The sequence below is a fragment of the Lepidochelys kempii genome, chromosome 6 (assembly GCF_965140265.1).
Source record: "Lepidochelys kempii isolate rLepKem1 chromosome 6, rLepKem1.hap2, whole genome shotgun sequence".
Lineage (NCBI taxonomy): Eukaryota > Metazoa > Chordata > Testudines > Cheloniidae > Lepidochelys > Lepidochelys kempii.
The window spans coordinates 26,356,115-26,378,285 of record NC_133261.1 but is presented as its reverse complement, the minus strand read 5'-3'; the positions used below and the strand labels follow the sequence as shown (position 1 = coordinate 26,378,285).

At 40.6% G+C, this 22,171-nt stretch overlaps 2 protein-coding genes across 10 annotated transcripts in view; one reads left to right on the top strand and one right to left on the bottom strand.

The window, feature by feature from the left end:
* Positions 1–22,171, top strand: part of MOB2 (MOB kinase activator 2) — a 166,453-nt gene that overhangs the window by 116,645 nt on the left and 27,637 nt on the right. The window contains exon 1 of one of the 9 annotated variants that reach the window (XM_073347214.1): positions 7,183–7,349. The exons of the other annotated variants lie outside the window; for them this stretch is intronic. Coding sequence (XP_073203315.1) covers positions 7,240–7,349 — 110 coding nt within the window. The 5' untranslated portion in view covers positions 7,183–7,239. Of the gene's footprint in view, positions 1–7,182; positions 7,350–22,171 lie in introns of those variants that run through there. 9 annotated transcript variants of the gene reach the window in all.
* BRSK2 (BR serine/threonine kinase 2) overlaps positions 20,119–22,171 on the bottom strand; it is a 485,481-nt gene continuing 483,428 nt past the window's right edge. The window contains exon 21 of the mRNA XM_073347213.1: positions 20,119–20,337. Within this exon, the coding sequence (XP_073203314.1) occupies positions 20,327–20,337 (11 nt within the window). The 3' untranslated portion in view covers positions 20,119–20,326. The remainder of the gene's footprint in view (positions 20,338–22,171) is intronic.

Here is a 22,171-nt window from a genome sequence, read left to right as displayed (position 1 = left end):
TTAACCCTTTACAGGTGAAAGGAGCTTTCCCCTGGCCAGGAGGGATTTCAAAGGGGTTTACCCTTCCCTTTATATTTATGACAGTGAGAATATTATGTACCAATCTCTTCTCTCCGCCTGTTGCAGAGCAAAGCATAGCAATAGATGAAGCTAGACAAAGTGGTTGCTGTTCCAAATACTGACTCTTAACCATTGTCACCACAGCTTTAAGAATACAGTAAAATACTGATCAGTTTAGGTACCGTGTCAACGTTTTGTATTTATGAAAGTATTTATCAAATTTGATGAATTTTCTGAAATTCTTACATCAATTGAATTACGGGGCTTTTATCTCAGCACACTTTGTGGTCAAGAGGGCATGTTCCCTTCCTGAAGTTTCTGGGTTTGAGTTGAAAATACATTTCTGACATCTTTCCTCCTTGCAGGATCCCCACCCCAACACTAAACTGCCTCTGCCTCTGGGTTGACTTCACTCTTAAGGCCTATGTTAAGGTTGTCATCTCTGAGGCACAGAAAAGTGGGCCACTGACTGTGTGCCCCATCGCACCCCTGCTGCTGGTGAGTCCTGTCCCTGGATGATGGGTCTGTTTCCCCCACTTCAGTCCCAGTGCCAAGAGAAGCTGCTGTGGCCCTGGCAGCCAGGAGGCAAGGGCCTGACATGCTGCATGCATGCAGAGTAGGGCACCGTCCAGGTTGTGACACTCCCAGGAGCCAAGACTGCTGTATGGGCAGCAAAAACAAAAAGCATCTGTGATGTTCCCCTGGTGTTATCCGGATCGGTCATCTGCTAGGTCACTCCAATCCCTGACTCTAGGAGCCAGCCTTACCCTGCTCAGCTGTGAGAACCCCCATTCCTGGGCTGTTCACACACAACCTCTGGCATGTAAGCTGCTCCTTGGATTGTGCAATCGATTGACACTAGCCAATATCTCTGGTCCCAGACACAACCCTAGGAACCTCTGTCTTGCAAAATCCAGTTATGCCCGCTGGACGCTGCAAGCTTATATGAATTCATCAGTTTAACAAAGAAATTGATATGTACCAGGCTTGTTATCCCAAGGAGAGTCTGACACACTTCAAACCAAAGGTACTGCTTCAGGTAGAATAAACAAATTTATTAACTATAAAGATAGATTTTAAGTGATTATAAGTCAAAGCATAATGAGGCAGATTTAGTCAAATGAAATAAAAGCAAAACGCACTCCAAGCTGATCTTAACACTTTCAGTGCCCTTACAAATGTAGGGCTTGTCTACACTAGCACTTTACAGCACTGCAACTTTCTCGCTCAGGGGTGTGAAAAAACACGCCCCTGAGCGCAGCAAGTTTGAGCACTGTAAAGCGCCAGTGTAGACAGTGCACCGTCACTGGGAGCTATGCCCATCGTGGAGCTGGGGTGTGGGGTTTCTTTGTTTTTTGTTTTTTTTAAGAGTGCTGGGAGAGCTCTTTCCCAGTGCTCTGCCGCGACTGCACAAGCCAAGTTAAAGGGCTGCTGAGGTAGCGCTTTAATGTAGCCAGTGTAGACTAGCCCTTAGATGCTTCTCATCACAGACTGGCTGGTTGCCCTTCAGCCAGGCTCTCCCCTTTGATCAGCGTTTCAGTTGTTTGGTGGTGATGTCTGTAGATGGAGGTGGAAGAGAGAGGAAGAGCATGGTGAATCTCTCTCCCTTTTATCATGTTCTTTCTTTCCTCTTGGCTTTGCCCCTCCCTTTCCCACCCTTCAGAGTCAGGTGAGTATTACCTCATCGCAGTCCCAAATTGACCAAAGGAAGGGGGGTGGGTGACTCACTTGAGAGTCCAACAGATCCTTTTGTTGCTGCCTAGGCCAGCATCCTTTGTTCCTGTGAGGCTGGGCTGGGTTTGTCCCATACATGCCTTGATGAGGTGTGAACTGCCTCTCTGCTCTTGAAGAATTTTTGCCTGGGCTTATTTTAAACCACAAAGACACATTTTCAGCCTCCTAACTATATACATGAAATTATAACCTTACTATAACATCCCTATAACAACCATGCTCAGTGCATCTTGAGCCTTTCGAAGACACCCGACATGACACACTTTGCATTGGATACCACACAATCATTTTACAAGGATGAACATGGGGGTGCTGGGTGTTTCCCCGATGTACTGAGCATCACAGCGGCATGCCACATCTCTGAGTAACAGGCAAGACAGCATTAAAACTGGCTAGGCCAGTCAAAAATTAGCCAGGTGGCAACCCTAGTTCCTCTACAGAGAGGCAATGTGTTCTATGGGTGTGTGGTTTTTAAAGCACCTCCATGTGCACACTAACTGGCCCAAGTAGACCCTGCTAGCACCAACAGAAAGTTCCGTAGTACACTAGGGAAATTTTTGGTCGTACCAGCATGGTCTACAGAGACCAGTTAATGGACAGCATGTTGGAGCACTTTGCAAGTCAAACCCCGCAGAGCGCATTGCAGCTCTGTGTGGACAAGCCTTCAGTTTCTGTCAGGAGCTATGAGACTTCGGATTTGGACAAAACACCAAGTGCTTTTCCCCTCCCGCTGTTGTTGGGATGATAGCAGAATGAAGACTGAAATTACTTTCCAATGTAAATAAGACTTGGAGGTAAACTAAATGATGTAAACGTTCCTGCTGCTAATTCTTGAGTGGTCCCAGAGCGCTGGGGACATGTTCTGTGGTAATTAGAAAGGTTACTTGGCAAGGTAATAGCACAAGCACATTAAAGTCAAACAAAAGGGGCAATTAGCTAGCTGAATTGAAATATTACATAGGAGGCAGAGACACACAATAGACTGCAATTTAATTTAAAACAGAACTTTACAATATGACATTACAAGCCCTCATTTCTCATATAAATGCTGAGTTGCACTTTAACGGCCTCTATTTTTGTTTCTTACTATTCGCTTGTCTGAGTGGTTTTGACTTGCTCTTTTCCAAGCCTCTAGATACAACTATACTTCCCTGTGTACCTGCTTTATGCTACTTTTATGGAACCCTGAAAAGAGGCAAATAAATAGCTAATTGAGCAACAGTTGGTTATAAAATGGTTGTAAACACACAAAGCATTATTCATAAGATTCTGAATATCACTCCTTGACCTGATGGGTCAACATTCCCATCAGGGTGAGGTCTGAGTGTAGATGGTATCAACCATAAAGCTCTTTGTCTTTGCTCTGGCAGTGGCTGGAGTTAGTATGGAAAGTGTGCCCTCAGTATACAGTATATGCATGTGTTTTATGAATAGATGTCAGTGGGTGCTCTGCCTTTCCCACTGTCTTTGATTGGTACTTTTTCTTACCCTATGTCATCAATTATGAGATTAACCTTAATGTATCTTGTGTACTGGGAGAATCTATGCTCAGATGTCTGATTCTGCTACTATAACAAAGCATAGTGTCTGTAACTGGCCCACCCCTCTCTCACACCCACTGTGGGGATCTGACACTTTATTCTCTAATTTCAGTGCACCGTCCAAAAAAAGCCTCATTATTATCCCTGTGTTGTAGGAAAGGGATATTTTGGAACCGCTTCTCCCACTACTGAAAAGCACATATGTCCAAGGTGGAACTCAGGAGCTGTTAAACAATTGTGCAGAATTTTAGATAGCATATGAAAACTATGTATCCAGGAGGAACTTTCAGGAGAATTTAAAGGGGAAGAATATAATTGAGTGTGAAGTCTGCCACTGGACCTTTAGTGTACACCATTGTTGTAATTCAAGTGAATATCAGTATGAACATACATCATTATTTTCAGTTATTACACCTTCAAATAAACATGCTGCATTTGAGTACTCCTTTTTGGATATGACTGTTTTCAGATAAATCTGTTGTCTGTTTATTGAACTTCTGATCAAAGTCTCTTGTTTTAAAATTCTGAAAATCCAAAGTTATCACTTTCCATGACACCTAATGGCCATGTTGCACATATGTTTTAAGTTACTAAATTTGACAACATACATTGTAAACATACCTGCTCAAAGTGGTTGAGTTGTGCTTTCTAAAAACTTTTACTTTCAGGTGCATGATTTTGGGGTATTTAAAATAAGAACTGAGATTCAGCATCTTTAACTAAAAGATGTTGTTGGATTTTATGTAAGCGTACAACTGTATAGTACAATCAGCCCAAAGAAGGGATGCAGCTTGCCAAACAGAGAACTGATAGTTGGAGAAATAGAGGAAAGGAAGAGTGCTCTGGGGGTTGGGGAAAGTTTCACAAAAGAGCATTGAAAGTGGAAGTGTGGTACAGAGGTTAACCATCTGCAAATGGATCACTGATTACATATGTCAAGGGGAAAAGATCATGTTTTCAAATTGTTCAAGTCTTCGTTTCTTGTTTGAGATCGTTCTCAAGAGGTGTATCACGAAAGTTCCTAGATTCAGTCCTGTATGTGAGGATGTTGAGGCACTCTATCTGATAGTGTGAATCTTTTAGCTTACTAATGAGGCATGGAGAGGCTAGCTTTCTTGTTAAAATTGTTAAGTGTTATCATAGCGTTTCATATTTACCTTTGTTTGATCCATGAAATCGTCTTTAACTTACCTGGAAACAGTAAGGTTTTTCCTTTATATTTTGTCCACTAGTGCACTGTAAACTTTTTTAAAATGCTTATTGTTTTACGACTGACTTAAAAGGGCTAAATGTCGGTGTGAATTTTAGTTGGTGAATAAAGTGTGTGGGTTTCCCTTGCTACTGTGTGTTCCTTCTGTGGGGATTCTGCCTCATTCTAGTAGCATGATTGACTTAATATAACAAGTTTGCATGATTTAGGGGGGAAAAGTTTGGGCAGTACCAGACTTTTCCAAGAGAGAGGATGATCTTGTGATTAAGGCACAGGACTAAGAAGTTGGAGAGAGAAGTTGTCTTTCCAGCCCTTCCACAGACTTCCTATGTGACATTGTAGAAGTCACTTATCCTCTGTCTCAGCTGGATCACTTGGAAGAACAAGGATAAAAATACCTCCTACTGTAATATCCCTCTACTTAACAAGGATATTGAGACTAAAGCTAATGGATTACAAATCCTGTGGATAGAAGGTACTACATAAATACAAAACAGTATTCTCCCTGGGCTTTTTGACTAAGTCACAGGCTCCCTGGTATAATTAGATGTCCATAGTCTTCTGATGCACATCAGTTGCAGACATGCTCTTGTCCATTTTGAATCCTTAAAGGAAGTGGTGCATATATGGCCATTATTGTTGGCATTGTCAGTGCTTTGCTTAGTTAAGGCAGGGCGCCAGTCCTACAAGTGCATGCAGTAGGAAGACTCCTCAGAAAACCTCTTGTTGGCAAAGAGCTTGGGAGTAGTTACCTTGTATCAAACGGCCACTTTTGGATTAATGTAAAACTACTCTGGAGCAGTTTCAGTCTGCATTCTAGCCTTCTTTAGGAGTTGTTCGTGCTTGTCAGGGTCACAGATAATACTCTGATTTTTAGATCATGTTTGCTTAAATATTTTGGGCCGTTTTGAGCCTCTCCTTCCTTTTTTGTGATTTTGACCATAAGTTGTTACCTTACTAGGTCACTGGTATCTGGGACAGAGTTAAGAATTGCACTTAGATAAATAACAGGAAGACACCAGATCAATGATCATTTTCCATTGTTAAGGGATCAGTTATGCAGCATCCCTTCAAGGACTTATCAATGCGTATATGAAAACTCTTGGTGAGTTTTTTTTTCTAAATTCAGTATGCTGCTATTTTTTCACAATGTATATCTTCCCTTAGATCAATCTCTGTCTTGCAGGAATATAAGGCCAGTTAAGCTTACTTGTCCTCAATCTGGGAAGAGTAGGCTTGCTGTAAAGATTGTAATTGTGAAATAATCTGCTTGGTGGTTTTGTTTTGTTTTGTTTTTCTTCTTCTCCCTTCCTTTGCACACTCCTTCCTCCTTTTGTTTAGGGGATTCCTTCTAATGTTATGTTTTTAACATGGAAAGCTATGTCTAACATGACTGGCCTGGCCAGTTTTGTGGTTTCGATAGGCTGTGCCCTTATGCTGAGCTGGTGTATGAGGGCATGTCTTCACTGGCAACGTTAAAGCGCTGCCATGGCAGTGCACGCTGGGTGCACTGTCTACACCGCCATATTATAGCCCTGAAACTTGCAGCACTCGGGGTGTTTTTTCACACCCCTGAGTTGCAGTGTTGTAAAGTGCCAGTGTAGACAAGCCCTAAAGAGCAACACACTACCTTGCTGATAATGAAGTATAATTATTCCCATTTCTAGCAGGGCTTTCAGCATGGTTACGTCATTGGACTCTGCACAAGCTGCAAACAATAGCATGCTTGCTCACTGTCTTGAACAGCCATGATCCTGTAATGCCCATTTAGTCTTGTTTACTATTGGCTGCCTATAAATTTGTAAATTGACTGTTGCTGCTGCTGATTTTGAACTTCATCCTGACTCTATCCGGACATATCTTTTAGGGAATTCACTATCAGGCCTTAGGTTATTAGGTAATTGTCTTTGCTGTGGATACTATCCCCCAACCCCTTCACATCCATCTTCTCTCCCTTCTCCACTTAAAAATACCTAAAACTTTTACTTTGTTGATGATTTGTTATGCTGTATTTGGAACAATTTCACTTCTCTTTATGTAGAATTTCTCCCTCTGCCTGGGTTTTTCTCCTTGTGGTATTAATTTATTATGAAATTATTGTGCAGTGTCTTCCAGAGCGTGGTGGAGGACTTCAGAAGCTGATATTGTTAGAAATGGGTTTTTCTGTGTACCCCAATGCACCCTGGTCTAGACTTTTGCACTGGGAATAAGAATGATAAAATATGAAGTTTGGTGTAAAAGTACTACTTCCTTTCCTCTACAGGGATTAGTTAATGAAATACGTCTCCCAACACAGTACTGCAAAGAGTTTGGCTGAAAGAGGCTTGCTTATCCCCCACACTGCTACTCTTGTCTTGCTGCACGGCTGGCGCCGGTTTGAAAAGGCCAGTTCAGATGCTCCCTTATTGGCTCTGGCTCCTCAGACTTGGCTCTAGCTCAGAATATGCTTTAAAAAAAAAAAAAAAAAAGAGCAGCTGTTTGTCTTTTCTAGCTGAGGTTTTTTCTCTTTCTCTTGCTACTTGCTTATTGGCTGAGGAAAAGAGGGAGGGAGGACTGGGTGAAGTAAGCTGTGTACACTCTGTGAATGTGGTTGGACTAGTTTTTACAGGGAGAGAGATTGAAAGAGTGGAGGTGAGGCTGTACTGGCCATTCCCCTCAGCTTTTCCCTCCCGTCCCTCATTTTCTCTTTGTACCATGGTTGGGGATCATTGTAACCTCTCTGGAGACAGACCTGTACTCTCCCAGAATCCCAAACCTGGATTAAGCTGCAAAATGGTTCTACAGGCGGTGGGTAAAGTGCTAAGGTAACAATCAGGTTGTCATCATTTTAGAAATTAAGGGAGAGGTACAGGGCAGGGAGTTGGCATGCACAGCACAATGGGGAGTATTTTATTTCATTTGATTTCATAAGCACCAATAAGGTATGTAGTGGTGGAAACTCTGTAAAGACAGTGTTGTAAAGTGGAGATACATTGTGAGAGGGGGACTTAAACAATGTTGTGAGGTAGACAACTGGCAAAGTAACTGTTGGTCTTGTCCAACATTTTTAAGGAATGGGGAATCAAAAGTTGTGTTGATTGTCTCAAAAACTTAACTGGAAGCCATTAAATGTGGAATTTCTACCAAAAACTTCTTGAATCTATACCAGTGTTTAAAACTGTTTGTCAAATGTAATACTGTAGTGAAATAGAGTTTGAAGGCATCTGAGAGTGCTGAGTTTCAAGGGGATGGTTGGTGAATGGGTACTTGTTTTCTTCATTGGTAGTGTTACTCGAGTAAGTAGTTTGACCAAGAATCTACATAATGCACGTGGCTTTTTTGTCTGTACATTGGTAATATGCTGAACTAATTTTTTTAATGTATTCTAAACATACTGTTATGGGTCTGATTGTATGTGTATATGTAAATATCAAGACCAGAAGGAAAACTTTTGGCAAGTATAATACCTTGATCGGGGAGAGGTCTGATCTCTTCTGGGTTGAGAGGAAATTTTCTTCGCAAATATTAGGAGAAACGGGCTTGATGTTGGGGAAAATGTAGCTTTTTATTTCCGTTAACATGAGCTCAAATATCTTTCTAAACTGAAGAATTAGTGCCCCTAGTGCCAAAGAGGGGCTTTGTTGCATGCACATAACTTTATTTGGCAAGCCTCTGCTTGCGGCTGTTTCCTCTTATTGATGGCAAATTGTTAAAAACGTTTGTCAACAGAAACATTATCCCATGTCTTCCTTCCTTGATTTATGGGTTCTCTGACACCACAGTCTGCACTGTGAAGATGTTAATTAAACTTGAGCTTTGTGACAACTAGGTAAAGACAGGAAAAACTGGACTAAGTTCTGACTTTCATTTCTGCTAGAGAACTTGACTGTGCTTAAGTTAGGTGGGATGCATTTTTTTAAATTGTTAATTGTAAATAGTAGCTGTCTTCCCCTTTTCCCTTTTGCTTGCTCTGTCATTCCCCTTTTCATGCTTTTGTCTCTCATTGATACTTTCTAAGGGGTAGAGTTTTGAGGAATGGTAAGTTCCTTTCCCAGCTTGAGTGTTTCAGAACTGTTTCAGGTTCCATTCTTTGTTTGCAAGCTTTTTTTTAGGTTCTGTAATTCAGTGTGGTGGTATGCAGTAAGTCCTATCTTAAAACACTTTGGCCAGGGGCTGGCTATTCATGTTGTGAACCTTTTTGAAGTTTAGTAGCTGTTCTATTGGCAGCACTCCCAGATGTAGATACATTGATGCCTCTGAAGGAAAGTATTGCCAAAGCCTTTGTTCAGGGTCTGTAATAGCTGGTCTTAAATACAGGTAACTTCCCATGACTTACAAGTGAAACATATATACATTTGTATGTTTGAGAGATGAATAATTTTGACAAGTCACAATGAATTTTAAGTCTTACTGATTTTTTTTTCCCAATTTTGAGAGTGCGTATATTACATTTCTGTATAATTTATTTTTGGTAACCACAGAGTAATTTCTTCTGAAGTTACTTGTGCTATGGCATGTCTCATTTTCTCAAGCATATACCATAACTCTAGTATGAAAGAAGGGAAAAGCTGCTGCAGTATGTGTAATGTTTTGGGCCTGGATGATGAAGAAATGAGGTGGATTTTATTTTGCCTAGGCTACTATTGGACAGGTGTTTGTGGATAACGTATGGATAAAGTACTACATTTTGTGTCATAATGCACAAGTACTTTCTCTTCTCCTACATTTGAATACTTCCCATGAATTGATGGTTCTTGTGTGTCGCTGTCCTTTTTTGTATTTGCCTGTTTGTCCTGGGCCACCAGCTTCTGCATCCAAAAAGAAGAAAACGTGAAGTCACCTCACTGTCCCTGCCAGACAGCAGCCCAGCCCAGCTCAGCCTGTTTGGACTCTGGCCGGGGACTCAGATCTGGATTTCATTTCCTGGATCTGCTGCAAACTCCTCATGTGCCCTTGTGCGAGTCACTTAATCTCGCTCTTCCGCAGTCTGTGAAATGGAATAATACTTCCCTACCTCCTAAGAGTGTTGACGATAAATTCATCACCCTATAAAGAGCTCAGATGCTAGGATGATGGGGGATAGTAAGAACATAGGTCTGAGATTGGTCTAAGGCAGGGGAAGTTAATAGGTGGACCACAGGCCAAATCTGGACTGCCAGATGCTTTGAATGAACTGCGGAATTTTTTTATTTACTACTTCTTGTCATTGCTGTTGTTGTGATATAAAAATTTGCTCTGGAGTTTGGACCTTGACTATAACGTCACCTAGAAATTTTGATCTCGACAAAAAATTATTGACTACCTCTCGTCTAAGGAGTGAGGTGTGCAAGTTTGTTGCAGAAATAGTCTACTAGCACTTCATAGCAACATGTGAGGCCAGTTATGCTATTGATGAAAGTGGGAGAGACATAGGCCTGGTTATAGGAAAATTTTCTTCTTGCCAATGGTTGGTGTCATTGGTTTGGTACTTGTCTGACTTCAAGTGTAGGGCATAAGAACGGCCCTACTGGGTCAGACCAAAAGTCCATCTAGCCCAGTATCCTGTCCTCTGACAGTGGCCAATGCCAGGTGCCCCAGAGGGAATGAACAGAACAGGTAATCATAGAGTGATCCATGCCCTGTCAGCCATTCCCAGCTTCTGGCAAACAGAGGCTAGGGACACCATCCCTGCCCATCCTGGCTAATAGCCATTGATGGACCTATCCTCCATGAACTTATCTAGTTCATTTTTGAACCCTGTTATGTTCTAGTCTAGGACAAAATGTATTCAGCACAGTTATGAATGTTTGAGAGTAACAGCCGTGTTAGTCTGTATTCGCAAAAAGAAAAGGAGTACTTGTGGCACCTTAGAGACTAACCAATTTATTTGAGCATGTCTCTAAGGTGCCACAAGTACTCCTTTTCTAGTTATGAATGTGGCTTTCTTAAACCATACCAAACTCTGTTTGTGGTGGTCTACACTGAAGTTGAAGTGATGTGAACTTCTGAATGACGCCCATTGGCAGTGACCGGTAATTTTCCTGTGTAGATCAGGCCATGAAACTACTTATGGAGAACATCAAAGGGACTGCTATTAGCTGGGTGGAGAGAGGCAAGGTGGATTTTTGTGTGCCAGTGCTGAGTATGTAAATAGTCTGTGACCTTTAAGGTTTTGTCTACACTGGCAAAATTAGAACCCTAAATTCCACACTGATGCAGCTCCACTGTTGGAAGTTTTCATGTGGACGTGGCTCAGCAGTGACAAAGAACAGTGGTAAAAATTCCACTGTCTACACAGAGTCCACCATTGCTACCTCTTAAGGAGCTGCACAGGCTGAGAACTGCAAGTGACACATTTTCTAGTGCAGATGCGTTACACGTTAATCACGACAAATATGTTGTTTTACTTAAATGTAATGTTTTACAGTTAACTTTTTCTCTGCACTGCAGTGCCCCCCACCTTTGTTTTTATCTTCTCTTAGGTGGTAATGTAGGGTTAATTCGTCTTTGTTGTGTCAGGTAATATCTCCAAACCATAGGGGAGAGACCAGTGGGGAAAGATTAATGTATACATTTCAAAAATAGTACACTAAAGAGAGATTTTTGGGACAGAGGGAGAAGAGGGAGAATATATAGGGAAGGTGTAAGATAACAAAGTAGGGAAAGAGAATGGGATGTCAAGTGGGTGAATAGAGGAAAAAGAAGAAACAATCGATAGCTTAAGAAAATATGAACCATAATCCTTTATAGGAAAGAAAAGGGGAAAATACCAAGTGAAACCAGGAAGGGAAAGTAGGGGCAACAAAAGCAGCAAATGTATTGTCTGTCTACTTGCATATTTTTAAATGAGACCTACTCTTGTGTTTTTAATATTCCTTTAAATTGTAGGGGGCTCGTCTTTGGAGAGCTGGGCACAGTTCCTCTTTTTCATCCTGTCCATACTTATAGCCTGCAAACTTTACCTAAAACTTACTAGCCCCAGTACAAAGCCTGCTGATTTTTGCTGAAGATATAACAAATTAAAAACACCATTAGAGCAGTGATAAACTCATCTCAACATAGCTGACCTGAAGTTGCACATGTCACTTAGCAAGGAGTTTAATAGGATTTCCAGGCAACAGATAAAAGGCTCTCTGATATATAAATGCCTTTTTGAAATATGTTAATTTTAAATATTTCCCCCCAAACATAGATGAACTCTGAACAGTTATTTTTATCCAATTATAGAAAGAAAATTAAACAGATATAATTGTGTACTGTTTCTTCCGTTTAGCACAAGATGGAGATGTTGGGGTGGGTGAGTGTGTGTGGGGGGGGAGAAGGCAAAAATAATTATGCAAAATATTGTAAGCACACTGAACTCCATTTACCCATATGTCACTCTTCAAATATTGGTAAAACTCCATGCACAAGAAAGCAGGAGGTTAGTATAGATTGTTCATCAAAGCCTTCTTTTTAGTCACCTTGAATAATTAAAAGGTAATAGAGGAAGTAACACTAATCTATCCAGCCCACCCTTCCTTATTCTGTTCCCATTAGTAATTGACTGGGCCAGTTGAACTCTTAATACTTGCTCTGAGCTGTGTTTTAATACTTTTAAGACACAGTTTTCTCTATCTGTGTAAATATTTTCATCATGTGAATAGACACCCAAATGTGATTCAGAACCTGAGTCAGGAGTGGGAGTGGTCTGTGGTATGTCTGCTTTTCCTCTGACAGCTTCGATCCTATGCAGGCAATATTCAGAGATGACTGACTTCATTTATCATGTAGCATCTCTTCCCATGCCTTTGCATTTCCTTTTAAGTCTCTGTTGAAATCTAGTCATCCTGGGTAGTTGCCTTGTGTCACAGATATATTATGATGTAAATTGGGTCTTGCCTGAATTATGTAATCTAAAGACCCTGGTTATTAGACATAGTATGCATGGTGCTTTACATCCGCCTACATATTTCACCTCTCGGAGAATCTGTAAAAATAGGCTACTTTTGACTCTTCTTTCTGGCTAGCACTCCCCCTTTCTTTGTGGTAAGTTATGTAAGGCAATTTGCAAGCAGAAAAATGTAAATGTGTGTCTGGTCTCTTATCAAGCTACCGTAACTTGTCTTGATGCTTGAAACATGAATGCATTTTTTTCATAGACTGATTTGTCTTGGCGTTGGATTCTCATAGTTGTGCAGTATCTTTTGTATGTTATACACCAAAAAATATTTAGGAATTCAGAAACAAAGCTCCCACTCCTTTAGCCTTCTCTCCACCAAATGGTATTGGGGAGGTTAAAAAGAAAACAAAAAGCATAGTCCTGACATTGTACTCTGTTTTTTGATAGTATCCATACTGTAATCTCCTATTGCACTTTATTCTTGTCATTGAATGAACTCCCTGCCTCCTGCCCCCCCCCCCTTTTCATGTTGCTCAGTTTGCTTCCCCCAGCACTTACCTGAAAACTAAGTGGTATCTGTACTGGCCTTTTAACCATGTTAACAAGCTTTATTTAAAAGCTATCCCAACTGGTTTTTAATGAGGTTTGAAGTGTGCAGTGCAGATAGGCCAAACAGTGTCTTTTAAAATAAATAAATAAATAAATAAAATTCTAGCCTAGGTTAAAACACTATTTTAACAGTTTGGCCCAGACTACAATGTTAACTATATTAGCTATAAATGTGTTTAAATAGTGTTCCCTAACATGGTTAAATGTAGATTGGGGCCATTTAGAACTGTCCTGATTATTTTTGTCTTGTTCTTTTTCTAACTTCCATTGTGCTAAAATAGTTTAAAGGAGAAATGCGTGACACATTGTCTGCAGTAAGAGTTCAGTGTCTTACCTTTTAAAGTGAAACATGATTGCTTTTTAATCAAAATCACTATAGGCTTCCTCATTACATCATTGCAAAGAGATAGAAAGGAAGTGACCTGGGACTGAACCCTCTCTGACATTAGAGACTGGGCAAGATTTATTTTATTTGCCATTGCATGATAAGGAAGAAGTATACAGGGGACTCTGTGGGTGGCTCTTTTCCTAATTTGGTGTGTGAATCAAGTGCTAACAAAAATGAGCTATTTCCAACCATCCCTGGCGACTGAACTCTTCCACTTATGCCCAGAATGGATACAGTCTAGGGAGAAGCAGTGCAGGCTTCCCCACAGTGTTGATGGGGAGACCACTACTTGAGGGGAAAATGTAGCTAGTTCTCTAGATTGACTCGGAACATAAGAACGGCCATACTGGGTCAGACCAAATGTCAGTCTAGACCAGTATCCTGTCCTCTGCCAGTGGCCAATGCCAGGTGCCCCTGAGGGAATGAACAGAACAGGTAATCAAGTGATGCATCCCCTGTCACCCATGCCCAGCTTCTGGCAAACAGAGGCTAGGGACACCATCCCTGCCCATCCTGGCTAATAGCCATTGATGGACCTATCCTCCATGAATTTATCTAGTTCTTTTTTGAACCCTGTTATAGTCTTGGCCTTCAGAGCATACTCTGGCAAGGAGTTCCATAGGTTGACTGTGTGTTGTGTGAAAAAATACTTCCTTTTATTAGTTTTAAACCTGCTGCCTATTAATTTCATTTGGTGACCCCTAGTTTTTGTGTTATGAGGAGGAGTAAGTAACACTTCCTTATTTACTTTCTCCACACCAGTCATGATTTTATAGACCTCTATCATATCCCCCCCCCCCCCAGTCGCCTCTTTTTGAAGCTGAAAAGTCCCAGTCTTATTAATCTCTCCTCATACGGAAGCCATTCCATACCCCTAATTATTTTTGTTGCCCTTTTCTGAACCTTTTCCAATTCTAATATATCTTTTTTGAGATGGGGCGACGACATCTGTATGCAATACTCAAGATGTGGGCATACCATGGATTTATATAGAGGCAATATGATATTTTCTGTCTTATTTTTATCCCTTAATGATTCCCAACATTCTGTTCACTTTTTTGTCTGCTTCTGCACATTGAGTGGATGTTTTCAGAGAACTATCCACAGTGACTCCAAGATCTCTTTCTTGAGTGGTAACAGCTAATTTAGACCCCATCATTTTATGTGTAGTTGGGATTGTGTTTTCTAACGTACATTACTTTGATTTATCAGTCCTTACGTTCTTTGCTTATGTGGCCAACAAAATTGCTTCTAGTGCTGGTAATAAGAGTGGGTTTTTTGATGGTAGTTTTTCTGCTTGCAGCTGGACTGCTACTAGCCGTCAGATGCTGTTTTTTCTTTCAAAGAATGCTAAAAAGTTTATCTACCGGTTGGGCTAAGTGGTGATCTAGAGAGAGGCTCTACATCCTGTTACCAACCCACTGAGCCATGCAGTCCTCCATTTCACTTGAATAAGTGGAAGGATATTCCATCTGTAGTTGCTGTAGAAATGTCATGACCCATATGTATTTATAAAAGTGCTTATGTTTGTGTACCATCTTTTGGAGTTAGCTTAATGGAGTGGAGTCAGTGTTTCTTCATAGGCATTTACAGCATTGTGCAGGTATTTTGGTTACATATTTTTTTGTCCTGTAAAGTGGTAGCCAGAGGGGGTAGGACCACTAAATTTTTGTGTGTGTTGAAATAACCCTTACTGTATTTTCCCCCCACTAGTTGTGTGTGTGTGTGTGTGTGTTTTGTTTTGTTTTTTAAAGTTTTTATGGTTAAACCTTTCTTTCCTCAGCTTTGATACAGATATTGGTCTTTTTCTAAAGATCAATCCGAGGCATTTTGGGACCATGTGGGCCCAGTCTTTGGGAATAATAAACAGTTCACAGAAATCTTAAACCCTGAAATTGTTCTGCTATCCTCTGTCTCTTGACTCCTTGCTGTGGATCTGTGTCATAGGAGTTGCTTTACATTTCAATTACTGGTTAATTCTGCCTGGATCATGTTCTCTACTCCTGTGCATACAAGTGATGAGTATGCAGCATGAACCTTTTTGAGAATTCCCTGGAATCTTTGATTTCCCATTTTATCTTTCATGTTTTAAGAACTCATCCTTTTACTGAGTATTTGCTCTCCTTTGATGGGGGAGGGTGCCTTTATCTCAGAGATTTTAAATAAGTATCCAGCATTCTGTGTGAACTGAAAGTCCATCTATGCCATGTTTTCTCATGCTGTGTAAACACTCCCAAACCCTTTACCAATAGAGTATATAGGCCACAAAATCAGTTCTGTTTTTCTCTTGACAGAGCAGTTTCTCTTGTTTAACTAACATTTTATAACTCTGCTCCTTTAGGGCAGGCTGCTGATTGGAAATATCTTACTAAAACTCTGAGCTCTTTTTGCTTGACACTGTCTTTGAGAGAGATAGGGCCAGATTTACCTGCCCACCAGTCAAACATCAGTTTGCACTAATGTAGCCAAGTCACGGAAAATAAATAGCAGGTAAGAAATTCTTGTGTTGGATAACTAGGAGAAGCAATTTTCTAATCTTGTTTGTATCCTCTACTTTATCAGGCACATCAAAACTTCAGACTTCTGTATCCTAAGGTACAGAAAATGAGCCTTTACTTGAACATTTATTTACTATGGTGCTATATAAATGCTTAATCATTTTATTTAATATTTGTGTATATCACCAAATGTAGAGGTATGCATGGTGCTTTAATAGTGGAACAGAAATCTAGTTGGCTTTGTTAAAGTATTTCAGTTTGCTTTGACTCTTATTTTAGTAAACAAGCAAAATTTAAATTTATATTTAGTCTGTTGATGACTTCAGAATATCTGCATTCTGGTTCCGCCACTTTTGGGACACTAGTTCTAGTGCAGGTTTTGCTGCTGTATTACTTATATCTTGGAAACGTAGCGTTAAGTTTGGAGTCATCTGAAAACAATATTGCAACATCGAGCTGATCTGGAATGCCTGTCTGAGGCCCATCAACATTAATGAGAGTCGGGTGTTGTTGCTACTGGCCAACGTTAACAAAAAAATGCCCATTCTTTACAGACTATCCTGTCTTGATGTGCACAGATTCTGCAGTTATGATAGGGAATTGAAAATGAGAAAGCGATTCTCTCGTTGGAATTTATTTTTACTGGTCAGAGAAAACAGTGAGTTGAAGTCCTGCACCCATTGATTTTAACTTGTGGACTGCCAGTACATAGTGTGTCTGCATAGTTCTTTGGTCACTGACACTTTATTATAGAAATAAGTGATTGCTTATCCTCCTGAAAGGGAACCTCTGAATGTGGATTAGCCCTGCATCCACTCTTTCAAAGAAAGATGATCAAGTTTTTGGAATTAATGTAAGCCCTTAATGATCTGTATAAGGTTCAGTGAGACCACAGATATTGGAAATCTGTCTGATACTGGGTGATTCAGAGTTCAACAGAAAATGCCACTCCAGACCAGTGTTCCCATTTTCTCTCCCTTCCCCTTTCATCTTAGCCATGTTCCTTCCCACACGTTTTGCAGGATAAGTGGGGTTCAGGGCTTGTCCAAAGAGGACAGCTTAGATCACAGAGAGAGAGAGAGAGAAGTTCCTGACTAAAGGGGTAAGGGAAGATATTCCAGACAGAAGGAGTATCATAGGAGACGTGCATATGTTGGGTAGGGAAAAATACAAAGTAGGTATACAAGGAAGCAGCAGTGAAAGTAACAGGCTCTCCTCCTCTCACCCCACTACAGAAGTATCTGTATCCTGTGTTTATATCTACTTTTCAGTGAAAAATTTCTGAGCAGTCTCCTTGTTCATGATGAACAGATTTTGAATAGTTGCACATTTCTCATAGAGTAGCTGGTGCAATGAATTAGCAAACTTGGCTTTCTTCTCTGAAGGCAGAAATTCAAATGCCACTTAGATCAAATTTAAAGAAGGGTTTTGGTGGCTCCATCCACTTTCTAGTGGTCTGTAATCCATATCACTAATCAGCCTGATTGAGTCTGTGCTCAAGAGTATCTAAAACTAACTTAACAGTGTATACGTTAAGTCAGAACTGGGATTTATTGGCAATGCTGAGGTGAGGAAGTTTACGACAGACTGGACTCTCCAGTGAAGGACCCATTTCTCAATTTTAAGTGTGGGTGGAGTTATCACCTATGTTTTTCTTGCTTTCTTTCTGTAGAACTGCTACTGTTTGTTTAGTGGCACAGACTTTATAAGGTCTGGAAACCAACATTAACATATGCCTGATTTTGATTGTTTTTTTTATTTTAAATCATATCTTTAAGGTATTTTGTCTTAGTTATGTGCCTTTTAATATAATCATGTTCTTGATATTTGATGAGTGAACTTTCATTTCAATAAGCTCTTTGAGTTAGCTTCCCAAGGTTAAAGGTATTTTTTAATTGCTAACAGTTTGGTAAATATCTATAAAATTCTATTAATTACGATTCTTTTCAGTCTCCTGTAGTTTGTAACTTTACACAGTACTCTGGGGTCACTTCTAATTGGGATCATAAATCCCTATTCTCTCTCAAACCAATTAACACTCACCAGTTCTTGTCTGTGACGGACTCATAGAATCATAGAATATCAGGGTTGGAAGGGACGTCAGGAGGTCATCTAGTCCAACCCCCTGCTCAAAGCAGGACCAATCCCCAATTAAATCATCCCAGCCAGGGCTTTGTCAAGCCTGACCTTAAAAACTTCTAAGGAAGGAGATTCCACCACCTCCCTAGGCAACTCATTCCAGTGTTTCACCACCCTCCTAGTGAAAAAGTTTTTCTTAATATCCAACCTAAACTTCCCCCACTGCAACTTGAATCTGCGGGGTACAACCCGGAACTGTGGGACCATTGTGCCTCCTTAACTCTCCATCCTGGGTTGTTTCTCACAAAGCTATGCCAGTGACAAGCAACAAACCCCTCCAGGCGCTGTGATCACTCAGCCATCAGCATGTAGAGTCACACACCCAGCTAAATTGCATGAATGCTCCCTGAGGCACTCATGAATCATACAAAGAGAGGCCCCAGCCAATCACTCCAGCCCCCATCCTTGCACCCTGGAAATATACCTTCTTGCACTGCTCAAGACTTCCTTGGATAACTCATTAGTTAGTTTGCCACTTCTTCAAAGGAAAATGGACATGTACCAGCCTTTGTAATCTGAGCTGAGATTTCCCAAGCACTTTAACCAAAAACACACTGTTTTAGATAAAATATAAAACAGATTTATTAACTACAGAAAGATATATTTTAAGTGATTATAAGTAGCAGGCATAGAGATCAGGGTTGGTTACTTAAGAAATAAAAAATAAATTTGCAGCCTAAATTCTGCAGACCTAAGCAAGATTTGAATCAAGTAATGTCTCACCCTAATAGATGTTACAGGCATCTCACAGTTCTCAGTACCATTACTCACACTGATCTCCCCTCCAGCCTGGGACCAATCTCCTTGGTTCAAAGTCTTTGTCTTCCATATGATCTTCCCGGTGTTGAGGATGGAGGGGTGGAGGAAAGGGGCCGAGTGATGATGTCACTGTCCCTCATTTATACTTTCTTCCAGCTGCTAGAAAGATCTTTGCCCGGACTTGGAGGTCAGGCGGTTCCCACTGCGTAAGTGCCCTCTCCTAAGGAGCCTCTGGGAGAGTGGATTCTTCTGGGCCATTAACGCCTGTCTGGCCAGTGATAGCTGTTCTTGGTTGCAACTGTGGGCATTTCCCAACCTCACAACATATTTCAGTAACACATATAGCAAGACTTCATAACTTCACATATAGTTCAACAGGATATTAACGTTCAACAGATCAAGACTTTTAAAATGATACCTCACAAGGCATGCATTGTACAAAACATACCATCATATGACAGTGGTGAATATGGGGGTCCAGGGTGCTACTTTGAGGTACAGAGTGTTACAATGTAACAGTTCTGTTAGAAAGTTATCAGCCATTCAGATACTCTATAGGTAAGGTTTTTTAATCTGTAACCCAGCAAAGCTAAAGCTAGTGACAGAATTTCACTTTGCATTTTTTCCTTAACCAAGACAGCTACAGTTTGAGTATCTCGTTACTTAATGTGTACATACAATGTTTAAATTCTGTAGCAACTTCTTCAGATACGAAATACCCTTTGTGTGTAAAGGGTCCTTACAGCCCAAACTTGATTACTCTATGCTCATGCATGAGATGAAGTTATCCAAGGTGGAACTGTATCTATAATGGATGGTCATGGGTGGTAAGAGGTAGAAAGACAGATGCAGAGGGCAGGTGTGAAAAATAAATGACCATCCCCCTCATCCCCCACCCCACCCCACCCACACACACAAAAGAAAGTAACCAAACCCCTTCGGCTCAAGGCTTTTCATGCCTGAATAGTTAGAACTTGTCCAGTCCTGCCAGAAGAGCTAAAGACAGCCCTTTACTGTTTCTCCTTTCTGGGGAGCTTGAGAGAGAAACAACTATGACTGAGCTCAGCTGAGAGCTGACATGTTGCACCATGTTGAAAAATATTTCTTTCGAAGAGCTCAGCCTGTTGGAATGAGTATTGTCATTAACTCCTTGGGACAATCTCACAGGATCTGTACCTTTCTTCCTCAATAGTGTGGTATCAGTTCTAAATTGTCTTTGGGAAAGTATTTTTGTAGATTTCTTAATTGAGAAACTGTTTTAGAAATCCGATTACAAGTATATAGAATTTTATGTGCACCTACAAAGATGTTGGGTTTTTTTGCATTTCCAAATATTCCATTTAATCAGGCTAACAATTTAATTAGTTGCAGTTGACATAATTAGTGTGTTAAACAAAAATCTCATTAAGCAGCAATTTTTGTACTTTGTACAGGAGAAGCATGAGGAAAAGCTGAACACTAGCCCTGCCCACTCCCAAAATGCAATAATGGGATAGTCTTGCAGCCACCCTTAGTTTGCTCCAGTTCAGTAGGGTAGATTTCTATCTTCTATAGCAGATCTAGAAAAGAGATTAAAGAACATACATAGTAACCAAAAGAACTTTTTACAATAAGTTATATAAAGCAGCACATTTAAAATTTCTTCCTGGGCAGGACAGTCTTCAGACTGTTAAATCTGTTTAAACACAGTCCTCATGTTCCATTATATAGCCACTCCTCTCTGAACTGGAGGTGATAATGCATTGTGCATTAGCAAACTGAAACCTGGCCTCCTAATGCTCTAGCTAAAACTGAAGTCTTCCTTCAAGTTTGTGACCGAAAGATTTTGGTAGGTCGGAATGATTGTTGCTGGCTTTGTCTGCATCTCTAATGTTTTTGCCTTACAATAGATTTTCTGCAGGCTAGTGTAATACTCAAAACTTGTGTGATGTGATCGTTGCTTGTCGGGGGAAAAAGACAACAGAGAGCCAAAGAAAAACAGCTGCAGTACAAAGAGAAACCAGTCTAAACCCTGCTACCCTCTGCAAGCAGCTATCTGTCTGCATTTGCATGTTTTGAGTTATAGAGCAAAAAAGTCTGTCACTGCTAAAGCCAGGTTGCCATGGTGAAATTATTCCCTGCTATTAAAGCATGATTCTGCTCGACTCTGTGTAAATGGCATTGTGAAATTCCACACTTAGGATGCCTCAAAGATTTCCTGATCAAATTTGCTCAGTTTACAAGTAAAAAGATAGCTTTGCTAACTGCCAGCCCTATAAACTCATCTGGGGTTCTGAGAGTCAAACTGAATCCTGTCTGGTGTGCACAGTGTCTGCAGTAATAGGCGTGCCACATTCTCTCCTTGGTTTCACCCGTGCATCAACATTGTCTTCAAATTCTGTCTTGAAAGAAAACAGAGTTGCATGGAAATAACCAAGAGCAGAATTTGGTCCTGCAATTAGAACTCAGTCTTATTGATGATAAATGAACCAAAATAAATCCTTCTCTTCTCCCCCCTCCCCGCCCCCCCAATATATGTTGGCTTTGCAAGACAGTAGGAGTGGAAACCTATCAAAGCTTGTTTTAGTCATCAGATATGTCTGAATACACACAGACAGGGAGCATATTCTTCTAAGATTACACACTTTTTAGAGCAGAACTTTTCTATAAATGTTTAAGGTTTGCTGCAATCTGGAGATATTTGCTTTCCCAAAAGCATGGGGGACTGAAACACCTCTTTTTCCAACCAACAATCTTCATACAGGTCGTTTGCACAAGCTTGTCTCTGCACTTTGAAAGTTCAGTACTCCTGTTGCAGGAGGCTTCCTATCTGCAGTCTGTAACCCAACCAGTTTGTGCATCTCTGTTACTCACTTTGTCAGTTGAAAACCTCTCCTTACCCTTGCCTGAATCTCTGTGTCTCTCCCTATTTCATTTAACTTTGCAGTTGTATTAATTCTGTAAAGCATTTTGGGATAGCTGAGAAAAACACTATACAAAATAAAATTACGATTGTATTTTGTTGCCAAAACATACTGCTTATTCTCACAACAGTGTCTCTCTTCTGCTTGGAGTGAAGCTTTTCTGTAGCACTTGCAAGGATAATTATTTATCGTCCAATTTTTTTCTCACTTCTCCTTCAGAGGAAGTCAAGGACATTGTGTAGATTTTCACAGGTTAACCTGGGCTAAGTTGTGTGGGTGCCAGTCACTAGCTTACACAGGTGCAGCACATCTGCATTAGGGCTGTGCACCCATGTAGCCACACTGGTACAAAAATCCCCAATGCAGACACGTCCTCTGATTTTTTTTGTTCAAATAGACGTGTAAGAGGTCAGCACTCCTGTTTCATATACCATTTTAAAACATTAGTAGATGCAAGGTGACCCCTGCCTTCCCTGTCCCTCCTGAGGAA